Here is an 18521-nt window from a genome sequence, read left to right as displayed (position 1 = left end):
TTTGTGGAATAGACTTCCATCGCTTGTTGTTGAAGTTGATAGCCTAAACAAATTTAAGGCTCAGCTGGACAGGTATTTCGAACGAATTGAGGGGTGAAATGGGAGTAGTGGTTGTTTTTTTTTTTTTTTCTTTTTTTTTGGCTGATGCTGAATAAGCTTGCTTTCTTGCATCATATGCCTCTACTAATGCTAATGCTAATGCTAACTGCTTTACAATGGTTGCATGCTTTGGTGTAGGCAGAAAATGAACCTGGAGATTCAGAAACAAGCTAATTACAATATGCAACATTCTACTCTTGAACAGCCTTAGTACAATTATTGAAAAACCTTGTTTAAGATAAAGGACGAGATTTTAAGGTAGAGTGTAGAATTAGGATTCCATTGCTACAATTATAATTTCACTGACACAATCTGAGCAAATGTTGACATCAGAAGATTTGAAACAGTAATATGACCAAGGAAAAGAAGAAAAGAAATCTCGCAGATCATTCCATTCCATTTTGCATTCTTGTAATGCCAAACAACATGAGTTTAAGGATGTCCAAGAGAGAAAGGCTCCATGGGAGAAGAGAGACCATCACCAAGGTGATCTGAGGTGCCTAGAGGACCACTCAACTTGACCGTGCACTTAGAAGGGTTGTTTGTGAGAAAAAGATCAACATGTTGGCTGCGTGGTTAGGATTGTCTGGCATTCTGGCAGGTAAATGAACAATCTGTGTGAGGTCATTAGTAATTACAAAAGCCCCAGCATCTTGGCCAGCTAGGTTCATATGACTAAAAAATGGAAGCCAGCAAGAGTTGTAAACATTAAAATCACCAAGGAATATTAACTCACTGTTAGGAAAGTTGGACCGGAGGAAGTCAAGTTTCAAAGAGAAGTCAAAGAGTTCTAAGTGATTATTGGAGTTTGGACCTGGTTACTAAGTCTCTGCCAGGGAGTATGAGAACAAACATATGCACAGGTACCACCTTTGAGACAAAAGGAATCATACAGCGAATAATTCAGACAGCTGAGATGAGAAATGGTTAAATCAACTGATAACTGGGATTCTGTCAGAATAAATATGTGGGATTTTGCAGAATATAAGTGAAGATGGACATCATTGAGATTAGAACTGTTTGTTGTTTGTTATTTGGTTTTTAGGAGCATTAGCAACTAAGGCCATATTGCTCCGGGATATGCAGTGGTCATTCCCTGACCTTTCTGCATCCTCCGTATTTGGTGGTGACGGGCTCGAACCCCGGTATAATCAAGAAGAGTGTGCTACGCACTGCTGCTCCTTCCCACCTGGCTACAGAGGCGCCTAAGATTAGAACTGCGACCACGTATATTTGTGAAATGAACAAGGAAGTGTTTGTGAGGTTTAGATATTTTTTCAGATAAGTTTGTTCTATTAGTATGACAATTCATGATGTGTTCAGTAGTAAGAAAAGTTGGGAGGGGACAGGCTGTATGAAGAACTGAAGATATGGTATACACATGGTAAGAATATACCCAGTTCTTTGACATAATGTGGCCTCGACAATTCCAGCAATCAAACACCAATAGCTAAAAGAAAATTTCTGCACATCTGTTATATAACTGTCTTTCCTGAATTTGAATTTATGCCCCCTCAAGTGCATAATCTGAGAAGTGGAAGAATCCCATCAGCATTTAGCTTGCTCAAACCAACGGTCTTTTACACCTCAATCAGATCACTTCACAGGTGCCTAGTCTCCAGATGCTGCAATTTCCAAAACTTAAGTCTTTCTTGGTAAGAGCAACCCTTTGTTCCCCCTCACCAATCTCGCGTACCCTTCTCTGTACTTGTTCCAGCAGCTCCACATCCTTCCAAAAATGAGGCCTCCAGTTGTGGAAGCCTCATTTTCAGAAGTACTGAAGCGTGGCCTGACCATTGCCTTAACAAAGGGATAATCATCTCCTTATCCCTGCTAGAAAAATTCCTGCATATCATTGACAAGACCCGTAAGCTACTCTGACAGCCTGTCTGCACTGTTAAGAAAATTCATATCTTACTGTGCAATTACACAGGTCTTTTCCATTCTCCACTGAGTCACTGCACAGTTGGTATGTTACTCTGGGGTTACTGCTAAAGTAACCCCAGAGTATCTTGCTATGATGTCTATCCTAACCTTTCCCATATCTTCCATCATACATACTTCATGAGGGAAGAGATGGGAGAGTGTTTGCCGGAGTTTTGCTCTGGAGACTAAACATGGGTTCAAATGGGCCTGGAGTACTGGGGTCCATAGTTTCAAATACAGATATATACAGTTATACCCAGTTATTTATTAACGAATAAAGTACAAATAAAATAAAATATAAGTACAAAAACCAGTAGCTTTCGGAACACGTGTCCCTTTATCAACTGATAAGTTAATATAAAATTTGAATACATTACAAGCAAAGTGTGGCACGTTAATCATGCATCATTGTTGTAGCACGGACGTGTAGTGATCATCCATCAATAAAACGGTTGTCTCTAGGATGGGATGTAGATGCATGCCTTTCTGGCGATTTAATGCCTTAGGATTGTTTATTATGTTTAGTGACTCTAGCCATAGGCGGTGGCGAAAGTGTCGCGCGTGGTCCACTATCTCAAAGTCGCGCTTGGGGTCAAGATCGTGGTTGGTAGCCCAAAAATGTTCTGCGAGCACGGACTAGTCAGTTTCGGTAAGCCGGATTGCTCTGTGGTGGGAAGGAGCAGCAGTGCGTAGCACACGCTTCTTGATTAGACCGGGGTTCGAGCCCGTCACCACCAAATACGGAGGATGCGGAAAGGTCAGGGAATGACCACCGCATATTCCAGGAGCAATATGGCCTTAGCTGCTAATGCTCCAAACAACAACAACAACAGGATTATCATATCAAAGGTCTAAATTAAGCTTAATTTCTTTCAGAAATTAAGCTTAATTTAGCCCAAAAATGTTCTGCGAGCACGGACTGGTCAGTTTCGGCAAGCCGGATTGCTCTGTCGTGTTCCGTGAGGCGATCCTAGAGACGTCTCGATGTCTCACCTACGTAGCAACTGTTACAGGCCCTACAGGTGATACGGTACACTACATTGCTGCGTAAGACAGGTGTGACAGGGGTCTTCACACTGGAGACAAGTGAACGTAGGTTCCTACCGGGTAATTGCACACATTTGATGTTGTAACTTCTAAGGATCTTCGAGATACGTCCTGACACTCCTGGATAGTACGGAATGTAGGCGGACGATATGCCGACTTGCTTCGGAGGTCTTGGGTTGGATGTAAGTTCTTCTGCCTGTAACAAGCATCTGTTTAGTACATGGGATGGATAACCGCATCTGGTTAGGTCCGCCTTCACACGGGAGATCTCGTTACGTCTAATTGTGTCGGTGCTGGAATGGCTCCAGGCTCTGGAGAATAGGGTGCGGGCAGTGCTATTGAGATGGCTTGGAGCGTGGCCGGACCCGTAGTTGGTGAATTGACCGCATCACATGGGTTTGCGGTATACTGAGATCTCTAGACGTGGGCCTACGCGATGCACTAGCACGTCCAGAAACGGGAGCGAACCGTTCACCTCTGAATTATATTATTGTAATATCTATCATATGACATTTATTTTTTAATACTATATATATATATGTATATATATATATATATATATAGAGAGAGAGAGAGAGAGAGAGAGAGAGAGAGAGAGAGAGAGAATCGGATCTAACAGACAAAAAATTGAGTATTGAGTAGGGGTGCCGCAAAATAAATTACTTAGGGATGCCGTTATTAAAAAAAGGTTGAAAACCACTGGTTTAAGTGCTCATTATTTCACCAATTTCCATATTACTTGATTACCAAACTGTTGGTTAATACTGTGCTATAAAGATGTGAATAGAAGATATAAAATATGGAGGAATGGGTGATGAATGAAAAAATTACTTTTTTTGTCTCAGATTTTTTTCAAAATCAATACAGTGGAGTACAAAATACATATATGAACAAAACGTTATGAGCCAAAATGTAATGTAGAAAGATATGGATTATAATATTAGTCACTTTAAAAGATACTTATTATTATATATTAAAAGATATTTATTATTATGTATTATATATTAAAAGATACTTATTATTATGTATTAAAAGATACTTATTATTATGTATTAAAAGATATTATTATTATGTATTATATATTGGTATTGAAATCATATAATAATTTAGTGACAAATGGGCCTGGAGTACTGGGGTCCATAGTTTAACAAATAGATATTTATTTACAGTATACCCAGTATAAAATAAAATATAAGTACAATTTCAGTAGCTTTCGGAACTCGTGTCCCTTTATCAACTGACAAATTTGAATACATTACAAGCAAAGTGTGGCACGTTACTCATTCGTCATGAGTAACGAATGAGTAACGTGCCACACTTTGCTTGTAATGTATTCAAATTTGTCAGTTGATAAAGGGACACGAGTTCCGAAAGCTACTGAAATTGTACTTATATTTTATTTTATGCTGGGTATACTGTATATAATAATTTTATATTTTATATTGTCACTTAATCATTAATGAAATGTATTTTTCAGAACTGCATGTGTTTAGCTCGTCAATGGGAAAAAGCAATGCAAGATGCTTCAAGTAGATGGCAGCATTATAATGATATGGTTCATGCTGTTAAAGAATGTTTGCAGACTGCAGAAAAATTACTGAATGAAAATCCTTCCAACTTTGCTCGACTTGAATCCCAGAAGGTTTGTTTTATGTATATATGAATGCAAATAATATTAAACTGACGAATATTAAAAAAATTATCCTCTTCCCAATTTAGACAAATTTTTAGGAATATTGTTAAATAAATTAATTTATTTACTAACAATTTTCTTTCTTTATTATAAGTCTACATTATTTCAAGCCTGATTATTATACTGTGTATCTTATTATACTCATTCTGAATTGAGACAGTGAGATTTTGGAAAATAATTAATACTTAAGTGTCCATAGATTTACCGTTCGTACCTTGCCGCCATTGTTATACAATACAATGTTTTTTCCCGAACTAGATAGCGTTAGCTTAGTATAGTATAGTATATAATATTATCAATTAATCAGTAAAATTTATTAATTTTGTTAAACTTCATTGTCAATTAAATTGTACTTTTTAACTAAATACATATAACGACTTAGATTTTACAAATGTAACATTATTAATTAATACATAACTTGATACGGAAGTTATATAACGAAACTCGGAGATAATACTCGATACTGAAAAAAATATATTTATATAAATATATAGTGTTATAACTGCATTGAGATATAAGTTTAGGGTTATAATTTTGTACTGAAATTGAAATTAAATCGAAATCATGACTCAGACCAGAGCAGCAAAGCAAAAGGCTCAAGCTAATGGGAGTGCTGTGGCTCAGGGGAGAACTGAGGAGGGCAGTTGCCCTCTGAATCACAGCCTTTTAAAATGCACTGCTTGTTTGATGTTTGTGGAGCAATCAGGTACAGGACATGATATTGCCAAGGGGAATGTCTTTGTGTTTGCGCGATGTAAGGAGCGTGAGGAAATCAGGTAACAACTCAGCATTGTTACGGGCTTATATGAGAGCTTGAAGGACATGGTGGATGCCCTCAAAGGATCTAAATTGAGGGACCCATCAAACTCTCAGCTGCCCACATCAATACCAGAGCTTGCACTTGATCATCATGCAACATAGCGGCAACCCCAAGGCAAAATGCGCTGGTCCCACAGGAACTAGTAGTTGTCGGTGACTCTATTATCAGGGAAACGGAAAACATGGTATGTAAAAACGATAGGCGGAACAGGACCAGGGTATGTCTGCCAGGGGCAAAGGTTGATGGCGGTGTAGAGCAAATATCATCTTTTAAGGGCACAAAAGGTGATACATGTGGGCACTAATGATATTAAGAGTAGGAGACCAGTGGAATTACTTAACAAGTACAGGTCACTGTTGAAAAAACCCATGAATTAGGGTTGAATTTGAAAGTGTTTGCAATTCTGCCCAGACACAATAGCAGAAAGTATATGATGAGAGCCTTGTCGATCAATTCGGCCCTGGAAAGATGGTGCAAGACACAAGGGGTAGAATTTTTTTCAGCCTGGTCTGTACTTGTTAACAGGAGAGACTGCTTCTACAGGGATGGGATACACTTAAATACAAAGTGTGCAAGAATATTTGCTGATGCTAACGAGACAATGTTAGGTGGGTCAGAAAACTGCTAGCTGGGGGGAATACAAGGAATAATAGATTAACAGTAGCCACTGGCAGAGGTGAAAGTGATTCTTGCACTGCTTCTACTGGAATGAGCAGCAGCCTGGAAAACAGGATTCAGGGTACTTCAGAGACTGGGAGCCATTGTGATTCAAGTAAACACATGTGTTGTGTTAGGGTAGCTAAGAATAGGAACAGGTGCATGTATACTTGTGTATACACCAATGCTAGGAGTTTGGTAAATAAATTTGATGAATTTGAGGTATTGCTCATAACATCAAAGGCAGATATTGCTGGGATATCAGAGACGTGGTGTCACTCAGATATAAGGAATGCAGAACTGGAATTTGGGGAGTACAATGTGTACAGGAAGGATAGACAGGATAGGAAGGGAGGAGGGATTATGCTATTAGTTAAGAAACACATAAAATCCAAAGAAGTGAAGCCAGTCGACATCGCTGGACAGTGCAGTGTCGAGTCATTTTGGTGTGACATAAGCATTGGGAGATCAAAATTGAGAGTAGGAGTGTGTTATAGGCGTAATGACACTGATGAGTATAATAAGAAACTGTACAGGGAAATAGAGTGGGCCATTAAATCAGGGAGTCTTATAATGGGGGATTTTAATTTCCCTGATATTAACTGGAATTTGTGGGTTAGTTACTCACACACTAGGAAGGCATTTGTGGGTTTATTGGATGATTGTTTTCTACATTAGCATGTTCGGGAGACAACTAGAGAGAGTAATACTCTTGATCTGTTTATCAGTAGTGATTCTTCATGCATTAAGAATCTGCAGATAAAGGAACCACTAGGTGGCAGTGATCACAGTGTGCTGAAGTGGGATTTACTCAAAGAGGTAACTACCATCAGGGGTAAAGGGAAGGGTTTTTGCTTTCGTAAAGGCTCAGCATGCTTAATGAGTCCCATCAGCATGCTCAATGCTGATGGGATTCTTCCTTCTGCTCAGAATAATCACCTGAGAGGGCATAAATTCAAATTGAGAAATGACAGTTTTAGGATAGATGTGCGGAAGTTTGCCTTTTGCCAGCGGGTAGTTGGTTGGTGGAACAGACTTCCATCCTTTGTTGTGGAAGTTGATAGCCTAAATAAATTTAAGCATATGCCTCTACTAATGCTAATGCTATCTTATATTATGGACAATAATGTGATTAAAAAATTCTATAATTTTTTTTTTGAGACTAACAAAATTTGTCTCATTAGACAAACTTCTCTTTGAACAAATACAATATATCTTTCTCTACCAAAATCAGACAAAATAACTTTTTTTCCTAATTTTATAAGAGAATTTCCATCAGCCTTAATTCCACTCAGTTATGCTGTTCGGAGAAATGTCCAGGGAAGCGGCTTCAGGGAATTTGTACATGCAGCATACATGATAATGCAGGATGCAAGAATTCTATGCTGATCCTCCAGCTACCATGCAAGAAGTTGCTCTGACCTTTCATCTGTCCTACTCACTAGATTTATCTTCCCATAATTTACTTTAGTTTCCTGAACTTTGAAAGGTCACAGATATACGACTGAGGAAATTATTTAGAATGCAACACAGGAACTATTTCATTCATTTATCTGCAGTCAGTCTGAATTAGTTGTTGTTGGAGGTTTTACGGTGCAATGACAGCTAAATGTCATTATGTGCCAATCTGAATTAATGTGCACTGATTAGATGTTTATGTGTTTTGTTGCATTTTAAAATGAATGATATTTCTAAGCGATGAATTTGCATTAGAAATTCCAAAGGAAGGCTATCAGAAATGCTTCCAGAATTTGCAGTAGCATTGAAATCAATGTATGCAGTGTCAAGGAGACCTTGACACTGTGTACATTGATTGTTTTTGATTTGTTTAACAATATTAGTATTAGTATTGGCAAATGATGGAAGAAAGCAAGTTTATGAAGTATCAGCAAAAAAAAAAAAAAACCCCTTCTCCTCGTTACCTGTCCATCCCCTCCAATAATTTATCTAGTTCTTCCTTGAATTTTCTGCACATCTGCCCTGCAACATACTTCCTCAAAATGAGGAAGGATACCTCCCCCTCTCTGAGCAAGAAGAAGAATGCCATCAGTATTGAGTTTGCTCAATCTGCTCAGAGCAAAGCCTTAAACACCTCAATCAGATCACCTTGCAGGTAACTAGTCTCCAGACACTGCAGTTTGTCGAACTGAAGCCTTTTTTGGTAAGACCGCCCTTTCACTCCCTTCACCAATATCATTGTCCTTGTCTGCATCTGTTCCAGCATATCTACATCCTTCCTAAAATTAGGCCTCCAGATCTGTGTGCAGTACTCAAGATGCAGCTTAACCACTGCCTTGTACAATGGGTTAATCATCTCCTTATCCCTGTTAGCAAAATTCCTGTATATCATTGGCAAACCATAATATGAAATTCTCTAAGCAGTGCATAGAAGCTGGCAGGGAGGTCCCTGCCAGACTCTGTACACTGCTTAAAGAATTTCATATCTGACTGCACAGTTACCCTCAGGCTTTTTTGTTTTCCACCACCCTGAGTATAGTATCACACTGTTCATGCATTAATCTGGGATTACTGCTTCCCATATGCAGTACCTTGAATTTGCAGTGTTAAATTTTTTTTTTTTTTTTTTTTTTTTTTTGCATTTTAAATCTGCTGCTCAATTAGTATTTAGAAATATGTTTTGTTTTTTTGTTTTTTGTTTCAGCTTTCTACTGGATGTTTATATTCTAGCACTGGCTTTTGTAATAAGTCTCTGGAATATTATTACTTTTCCCCTTTTATTTTTATAATTATGATTGATATAGTTTAATTATAATAATTTCTTGCTGACATTAGTATGGCATAGCTCTGAATTTAACAACAGTTATTTAAACTTAATAATGATAATGCATTATTATTATTATTATTATTATTATTGCTCTTATATTATTTCTCCCTGATTGAGGGATTCCATTCCGTGACTGGTACTGCTACCAAGTACACAGGGTGGCTGTAATATCTGGTTGAGGAACTCTCTGACTATCCTACAGGTGTTCAGGATTGTGACTTTCTGGAGTTCCTTGTAGGTGTTCTCTGGGAGACGTATTGCTGCTAGGCTGCTATGTAAGGTCTTTGGCACCATACCGGTGGTTGACACGATGATTGGGATGGTCATTACTTCTTGCATCTGCCACATCTCCTTGACCTCATGATTCAGGTTCATGTACTTCCTGATTTTTTCCTCATGGGTTTTCTGGACATTGCTAGTGTTGGGTTCCGCTATGTCAATCAGATAGGTAGCCTTTTCCTTCTTGTCTAGAAGGGTTATGTCCGGTCTGTTGTGTGGGATTGTCCTATCCATTATTATGGCACAGTCCCAGTCTAGCTTGTGGGTTGGGATCTCTAGTACAGCCTGGGGTTTGTACTTGTAATGCGGTACACTTTCTTCGATCAACTGGTATTTCCTTGATAGCTTCTGATGTATTATCCTGGCTACTTGGTCGTGTCTATGAGTGCACTCAGTCTGGATGATCACCTTGCATCCCACGGTGATGTGTTGGATCATTTCTGAGGCCAGGTGGCATCGTCGACATGTGTCAATGAACACTCCGGGCTCCTTGGCGATGTATTTTCTATAGTTGCTGGTGTTGATTACCTGGTCTTGGGTGGCGAGCATGAATCCATTAGTCTCGGGGAAGAGTGCCCCACTCATGAGCAGTTGGAAGCAGTTTTATCTATGTGATCTTGATGGAGATCATTGTAGTGTCTGCCATAGAGTGTCTTCTCTGCCCATCTTTCTAGCTTCATTTGTACCTCCTGGTTGGGGGGGGGACTCCTCGCTTAGGTCGGTTGGGGTATACCGCTTGTCTATCTTCCTTATGGGCTGGTGGAGTGCTGCTGTGTGTTTCTGGAAGTAATCCTTCAGCAGCACTCCACCAGCCCATCGCTGTCTTCTGTTGCTCAATGACGTCTATCAGACCCCTTCCTCCTTCCCGGGGCAATTGTCAGTCTCTCCAAGGCAGATTTCGGGTGGTGTTGACAGCTCTTGGTCATCATTTTCCTTTTCTTTCTCATGATATCCTCCAGCTCGGTGTTAGTCCAATCTATGACCCCAAAGGAGTATGTTAGCACTGGACTGCATAGGTGTTTATGGCTTTAACTGTGTTCTCTCCATTAAGCTTTGCTTTCAGCAGGCTTCTGAGTCTCTGATGGTATTTTTCGGTCAGGCAGGCCTTAATTTCCTTGTGCTGTAACTGCTGAGCCTGTATCATCCCCAAGTATTTGTAGGCCTCTCCCTCTGCCATGGCTTTGATCTCTTTACCAGTTTGCAGCTGGTAGTTTTGGTTGATTAATTTTCCCTGGTGCAATCCGTGGGTCTTGCATTTTTCTAGACCAAATTCAATCCTAATATCATTGCTGAGTTCTTCGGTGATCTGGAATAGTTGATGGAGGTGCTTCTCAGTTGCATAGAGCTTGATGTGATCCCTGTACATCAGGTGGGTGAGAGCGTACAGGTTCTTCCTTCCTTCCTTCTTTGAGGTTATATCCGTACTTTCTACTGTTGAGCATGGTGAATAGAAGGTTTAGTGCTACACAGAACAACAATGGGCTCAGCACATTTCCCTGAAAGATTGGTGGTTTGTGCTCCATTTTGCCATCGCTTCTCCTAGAAAGTTTGTCACTATCGGATTGACTTTGTAGATTTCAGCGCCTCTGTTAGCCAGCTATGAGGCATGGAGTCGAAGGCCTTGCGGTAATCGATGTAGGCTGTGCACATGTTGCAGCTCTTCTTGTAGGCTTGCTCCATAACCACATAATCTATGGTTAATTGCTCCTTGCATCCTTTCTGCTGTTCAGTCATTATGTTCTGGCTCTCCAAGTGGTCTGATATCTTCCTGGTTATGCAGCTGGTCAGGATCTTGTACATTGTTGGGAGGCAGGTGATTTCCTTGTATCTTCGTGTTTAGGCTTCAAATATGTGATTCCTCGAGTGAGAAACTTCAGGATTGTCTCTGGGTGCCTTCTCATTTGGGTGAACTGCTCTGCCAGGTTAATTATGCTAACATACTCCTATTATTATTATTATTATTATTATTATTATTATTATTATTGCAGTGTTATAAAGATCCTAAAATACTTTCTTTCACTTTATACGTGACTAATGTCATAAGCTTCTGAAATTTGGGAAATGAATTTGAGCTGATGCGATTTACCCTTTGTTTAAAAAACTTTTAAAACATAAATTTTGCCCTTTTGGTTATAGTTTATTTTTTAATAGTTTTTATGATGCAATTATTGATAAAAATAAAATGAATGAGAAGTATTTATCTATGTCCATGTTATAATTTCTGAAGTTTTGGGCGCAAAAGTATCCCATTCAACCATTTGTGGTACAAAACATTTTGAGTTTCTTTTTTTTTTAAATGATTACTGCCTCTGTGAATATGTAGATTTTTACTTTTTTATATAGGGCATTTAATGATTAAAAGAATTGTGTAGAATATCCCCAAGTGGCCATACTATAATTTAGGTAGAGATTTTTTAGAATTAAGATAAGAGAAAAATTAAGATAAAGATTTTTTGAAAGACATTGTGAGTTGTAGTTTAGTAGACAACCTGGTTAAAGTATAGGAAAGAATGTTTATCAGTGGGGATCTGTAAGCTTTCTGCATGCCTGTAGCAAAGTTAAACAAGAACAAAATCTGCTTATATATATGTTTTTGAAAATATCATTATAACATCTTTCTGATATTTGTGCTTAACATTTTCATTGCCACCTAAATGTGGGAGAACTCTTTCAATGTGCCACGATTTTTGGAATGTTGAAAAAATTCAACATTTCAACATTCCTAGCATTCAAAAAATTCATACATAATTGTTGAAAATTAAAAGTTTGGAATTTATTACTAAAAGCAAAATCTTTTTGCTCAGTTTGTGCTGAGTTGTAAATCAGAACAAATCTTAAAATTTTATAAAAAGTTTATTCATGTACATAAACATCATCACAAGCAAAAAACAAAGAAAACTGTGTCAAGTCTATAAACAAAAGTCAAGCATTACTGCAAAGCATTTAATCAGTATGCCAATACTGAGTAGTTATTAATTTCATGTGCCTTTATATTTATGGCACTCGTTGTTTGACCCCTTGTATGCATTATGGCATGCCATTTGGGTGCATTGCGGCACAACACTCATAGTTCTACTTTATGTACATATGCATTATTATTATTATTACTAGCCATATAGTGCAAGGAAGCCTGAGGCACCAGTTAAAAAAAAATTCCAAGTTACCCTGAGAGAGAGAGAGAGAGAGAGAGAGAGAGAGAGAGAGAGAGAGAGAGAGAGAGAGAGAGAGAGAGAGAAGTAGAAGGGAATCATCAAGAAAGAGAAGAATGATGATATTCAGCTCAGGACCCTGGGTGTGGCAAGCCCATACTCACCAGATATGAGCCCCTGGTGTTGAGGCAGTAAAGATGTTAATCCACTGTTGGTAGTGTGGGAGGTATATTTGGTCCCCCATGTAAAGTAGAACACTCATAGTTCTACTTTATGTACATATGCATTGAGGCAGTAAAGATGTTAACCCACCGTTGGTAGTGTGGGAGGTATATTTTGACCCCCATATTGCACGCTTGAGAATTATTCTGTTCATTCTCTTCGTATTTTCTATCAGAATCGTATGCAATCTCCTTACATTACAGAATATGTAAATTCTTTCTTGTGGGTTGAGAGTTATTTATTAAATAATGTTATTACGTTTAATTATTAAATAATTAACTGTAATATATATTTTTTAAATTCTTTTGTGAAATTATAGATATGATGAATGTTTTTATACTCACGTTTTATGTGAAGCAAACTGATAACTGGATAGACCCTCTCCCAAAATGTATTACGGTTGACCTTTATTAATTATTTTCTTATGTGTAATAGATGAATGAGATTATTGAAATAATTTATAAGCATAAATTTACGTAGATGTTTTAAGAATGAATTAGGACTTATAATACAGTAAACTATGCTTTTTGTAGGTCCAGTCAAAAGTGTTTATTAGTTTATTTATTACAAGTTTTTTATGTTGCTTTTGTTATTTTTCCTTTAGGCTTTTTTCCAAAACTTTGATGAAGGTCTTATTAAGAAACTTATTCAAGCAAGTGAGTACGTATTAGCTACTCTTCCAGAAGTAGAACAAAATAAAGTGAGACAAACAGTAACCAGTCTGCAGTCAAGATGGAAGGTTAGTTATTTTTTTATATATTGAATATTTTAAACACTTATGTTATCTTGATATCAGATAATATTCATAGGGCAGCTATTAAAGGTAGTTGATAATTACCCAAATGAATATAAATTTATGAGTCAATTTGATATTAAACTGAATCTCAATGTGTGCTTTAATCATCAGAGAAATATGTTTTGAGAACACCATGTAGTCTAGTCCAGCAATGGTGAAGATTTTCTTGTTTGCACCAAAAGTAAGCTGAAACAGAAATATAATACTCTTCCTTGGGGTATAGGTAAAAAAATTGGCTAAAAGTTATAATAAAAATTATTAATTGGCTAAAAATTAATAATATTTATTAATATAAATTGGTGACAATACTCAAAAGTGTCTAATTTTGTTGCTGCATAATTTTAAACAGTTACATGTACTGTTTTCATTGCTAGATGCCACTGATAGACCAAAAAACAAATGACTTCAAACAAAAATGACTCCTTTTTAGTATTAGCATTAGTAGAGGCATACGAAAGAAAGCAAGCTTATGCAGCATCAGCCAAAAAAAAAAAAAAAACCCTCCCATTTCACCCCACCATTCATTCCAAATGTCTGTCCAGTTCAGCCTTAAATTTATTTAGGCTATCACCTTCCACAACAAAAGATGGAAGTCTGTTCCACAAATCAAACACCCGCTGGCTAAAGTCAAATATCTGCACATCTATTCTACAACTGTCTTTCCTCAATTTGAATCTATGCTCCCTCAGTTTCTTAATCTGAGCAAGAGGAAGAATTCCATGAGCATTAAGCTTGCTCAACCCATTCAAGGCCTTATACACCTCAATCAGATCACCTTGCAAGTGCCTACTCTCCAGGCACTGCAAAACTTAAGCCTTTCTTGGTAAGAGCACCCCTTTGTTCCCCTCACCAATCTTGTTGCAATTCTTTGTACTCATTCTTGCAACCCTACATCCTTCCTAAAATGAGGCCTCCAGACCTGTACACAGTACTCTAGGTGTGTCCTGACCATTACCTTGTACAACGGGATAATCCCTGCTAGCAAAATTCCTATATATCATTGACAAGACTCCATGACCTGTCCTGGCAGCCCATCTGCAATGTTCAACGAACTTCATGTTTGATTGAACAATTATCTCCAGGTCTTTTTCACTTTTCACTTTCCTGAGTGTAGTACCACACAGTTTCTCTATGGTCATTGCTACCCATACGTTTCTCTACGGTTATTGCTACCCATATGCAGTACTTTGCATTTGTCAATGTTAAACTTCAGTTGCCACTTTTCAGCCTATTTTCCCAACTTGTCTAGATCCAGTTGAAGTAGCATAATGTCTTTACTGTCGTTAACAACCCTGCTAACCTTTGTATCATTTGCAAACTTGGACATTAATCATGATATACCTTCATCAATATCATTGATGAATACACAAAACAACAATGGACCCAGCACCGAACCCTGAGAAAATCCACTAATAATATTTGTCCATGAAGAGCAGTGTCTATTGATTACCACTCTCTGTCGTCTCCAACTCAACCATCCCTTTATCCATTGTAGAAATGTACCCTTAATGCCATACATCTCCAATTTATACGACAATCTTCCATATGCAACAGTATCAAAAGCTTGTCTGAAATCCAAGTATATGATATCAAAATTATTTTTGGCATTCAGTTCCTTTGTGACCACATCATACTATCCAATCAAATTGGTCAGACAAGGCCTCCCTTTAACAAAACAAAGCTGTGTCTTAGCTATTACTGCACTCTTGTCTAGATGATCCTGCAATACTTCTTTAATCAGTGATTCCATTATTTTCCCCAGAACACAAGTTAAACTAATAGGTCTATAGTTACTTTTGTCACCTTTTGAACCCACTTTGTGAATTGGTGATACATTTGCTCATCTCCAGTCCATGGGGACCTCCCCTGAATCCAAGGAAGCTCTCATAATTATGGCTCATTGTTTGGTTACTTCCTTTGCTGCCTCCTTTATTATAAATGGATGAATCCTGTCCACCCCATGTGCCTTCCTTATGTTTAACTTCAACAATTTTTCCTCCACTTTGCTCTCAATTATTACCAAATCACTTAGCTCCATGTTAGAGTTTGATTTACTTCTGGCATTACCCTCATTGAATAATTCCTCATGTTTGAATGTAGATGCAAAATACTCATTCAGTTTATCAGCTACCTGAGCATGATCATCAATAATCAACCCATCTATGTTAAGTGGTCCAATCTGATTCATCCCTTTCCTTCTAGAGTTTACATAAGTAAAGAGCTCTTTGCTGTTTTTCTTTGCATCCTTTTCCAAAGATTTCTCATAATTTGCCTTCGACTGCCTAACCTCCTTTGTGACTTATATTTGCGGAATTTATTGTAGCTTAAACACAGAGCGTACAGATAAAGCAGAAATATATATATATATATATATATATATATATATGCTGCTTTTTCTGCTTTATCTGTACGCTCTGTGTTTAAGCTACAATAAATTCCTCAATGAATCCAGAGAGCGTAGGCCTGTTTCGTTATGACTTATATTTGCCTTAGGCTTCTGTGTCACCTGATAATTTATATGCATCCCATACATTTTTCTTCTCTGCCACGAGCCTAATTAATTCATCTGACATCCATTTAGGCCTGAACCTTGAACAGTATTTCTTAGTTGGAATGAAAAACATAGTAGCCTCCACGAATAAGTGCCAGAAGGCTTCCCATTTAGAATTCAACATTGGTAACATCATCAGTTGATCCCACTGTACAGAATTTAAAAACTGTCTGAGACCCCTGTTGTCACCTGTACAAAAGCAAAAGCCCTTCCCTTTAGCCTTGATGTAGTTACATTTTTAAGTAATTCCCATATCAGTACATTGTGATCACTGTCACCCAGTGGTTTCTTTATCTGCAAATTCTTAATGCATGAATAATCGCTGCTGATAATCAGATCAAGAGTATTACTCTTGATCTGGTTGCCTCTTGAACATGCCGCTGTAGAAAACAGTCATCCAATAAATCCAAAAAATTCTTGCTAGTGTGTGAGTGATCAACCCACAATTTCCAGTCAATATCTGAAAATTAAAATCCCCCATTATAAGATATTCGGATTTACTGGCCCACTCTATTTCTCTGCACAATTGCTCATTATACTCATCAGATTCATTAGGCCTATAACACACACCTACTCTCACTTTTCCTTTGTCAGTGGTTATGTCACGCCAAACAGACTCAACATTTCATTGTCCACCAACATCAATTGGATGCACTTCCTTAGATTTATGTGTTTCTTAATTAACAGCATAACCCCCCCTCCCTTCCTGTCCTGGCTATTCTTTCTGTACACATTGTACTCCCCAAATTCCAAGTTTGCACTGCTTATATCTGTGTGACATGTCTGTGATATCCCAACAATATCTGCCTCTGATGTCTTGACTCGCACTTCAAGCTCATCAAATTTATTAACTATACTCCTAGTATTGGTGTACATGCAAGTATACATGCACCTGTTTCTACTCTTAGTTACCCTAACACAGCCCATGTATTTATTTGTTTGATGCCTGGAAATCTCCATTGCTTTGCTTTCCATGCTGCTGCTCATTCCAATAGAAGCAGTGCAAGAATCACTTTTGCCTCTGCCTGCGCCACTGTTAACCTTTTAGTCTGTATATCCCCCGAAAGCTAGCAGTTTTCCGACCCACCTAACACTGCCTCGATAGCATCAGCAAATATTCTTGCACCCTTTCTATTTAAGTGTACCCCATCCATGTAGAAGCAATCTCTCCTGTTAACAAGCACAGACCAGGCTGAAAAAAAATTCAACCCCTTGAGCCTTTCACACTCTCTCCAGGGCCAAATTGATCGACAAAGCTCTCATCATATACTTCCTCCTATTGTGTCTCGGCAGAATTGCAGACATTTTCATATTCAACCCTAACTCGCGACTTTTTTCAACATTGACCTGTACTTGTTGAGTAAATCTGCAGATCTCTTTCTCTTAATGTCGTAATTCCAACGAGTACAACAATATCATCTTTTGAGCCCTTAAAAGCTGATATCTGCCCTACAATTTCATAAACTTTTGCCCCTAACAGACATACCCTGGTCCTGTTCTACCTAACGTTATTCATAGTATATTCACTGTCTCCCTGACAATAGAGTCACCAACAATAACTAGTTGCTTTGGGACCAGCACATTCTACCTTGGAGATTGTCTCTGTGTTGCCGATGCACAGGAGTCAGCTCTGAGCTGGGCAGCTGAGAGCTTGATGGACCCCTCATATTAATTTCTTCGAGGGCATTCACCCTACACTTCAAGCTCTTATAGATGCCCATCAGAATGCGAGTTGGCGCCTAATTTCTTTACACTCTAGGCATCTAGTACAAACAGTGACCTTCTCCTTGGCTAGATCATGTCCTGCTTTAGAAAGTTCAGCAAACATTTCACATTTCGCACATTTTTTGAGACTGTGATGTGTTTAAGAATCGCCACCTTTGTTTCTCCTCCGAGTCACAGCACTATTACTAGTCTGTGATCTTTGCTTCCCAGCTCTAGTCTAGGTCATGAATCTAAGAATTCTGCTTAAATACTATTTAATTAACATGGAATTTAATATAATTAATAAATATTTTTGATTAATTGATAATACTATACTAAGCTAACAGATTCCTAATACAGTACTTCATATTACGTTATCTAGTTTTATGTTATACCTTACGCTATCAGATCGAGATATATACTACTTTGCACTATTTCTTATCGATTACAATATGGTGGCTAGTTCAACAATATTGGCTCCAACACAGGGTGTCGTAACTTCCAAAAATCATTAGTTAAATGAATTCAAAATAAGAAGCTAACAATATATGATATATGCTATATTTTCCTGTGTGTTTTTATGATATATATGCTATATTTTCCTGTGTGTTTTTATGATATATATGCTATATTTTCCTGTATGTATATTCCTTGTGGCACATGTGCTATTAGTTGGCCATTGTTCCATTAGTTATTTAGTTTTTTTTAGAACCTAGTTCTCCCCCTCTCTCCCTTATCCCCTTATCCTTGGCATCTGTGGACATCAGGATTTTTAATTATAATTAAGAGATAA

At 37.9% G+C, this 18521-nt stretch overlaps 1 protein-coding gene across 1 annotated transcript in view; it reads left to right on the top strand.

Moving 5' to 3' along the window:
- The window catches only part of LOC150084857 (muscle-specific protein 300 kDa-like), a 437962-nt gene that overhangs the window by 313955 nt on the left and 105486 nt on the right, over positions 1 to 18521 (top strand). The window contains exons 19-20 of the mRNA XM_090376370.1: positions 4550 to 4714; positions 13282 to 13416. Coding sequence (XP_090232496.1) covers positions 4550 to 4714; positions 13282 to 13416 — 300 coding nt within the window. The remainder of the gene's footprint in view (positions 1 to 4549; positions 4715 to 13281; positions 13417 to 18521) is intronic.

Source organism: Mastigoproctus giganteus, chromosome 6 (assembly GCF_048544385.1).
Source record: "Mastigoproctus giganteus isolate SK-2022 chromosome 6, ASM4854438v1, whole genome shotgun sequence".
Classification (NCBI taxonomy): domain Eukaryota; kingdom Metazoa; phylum Arthropoda; class Arachnida; order Uropygi; family Thelyphonidae; genus Mastigoproctus; species Mastigoproctus giganteus.
This window is presented reverse-complemented; position numbering and strand designations above follow the sequence as displayed.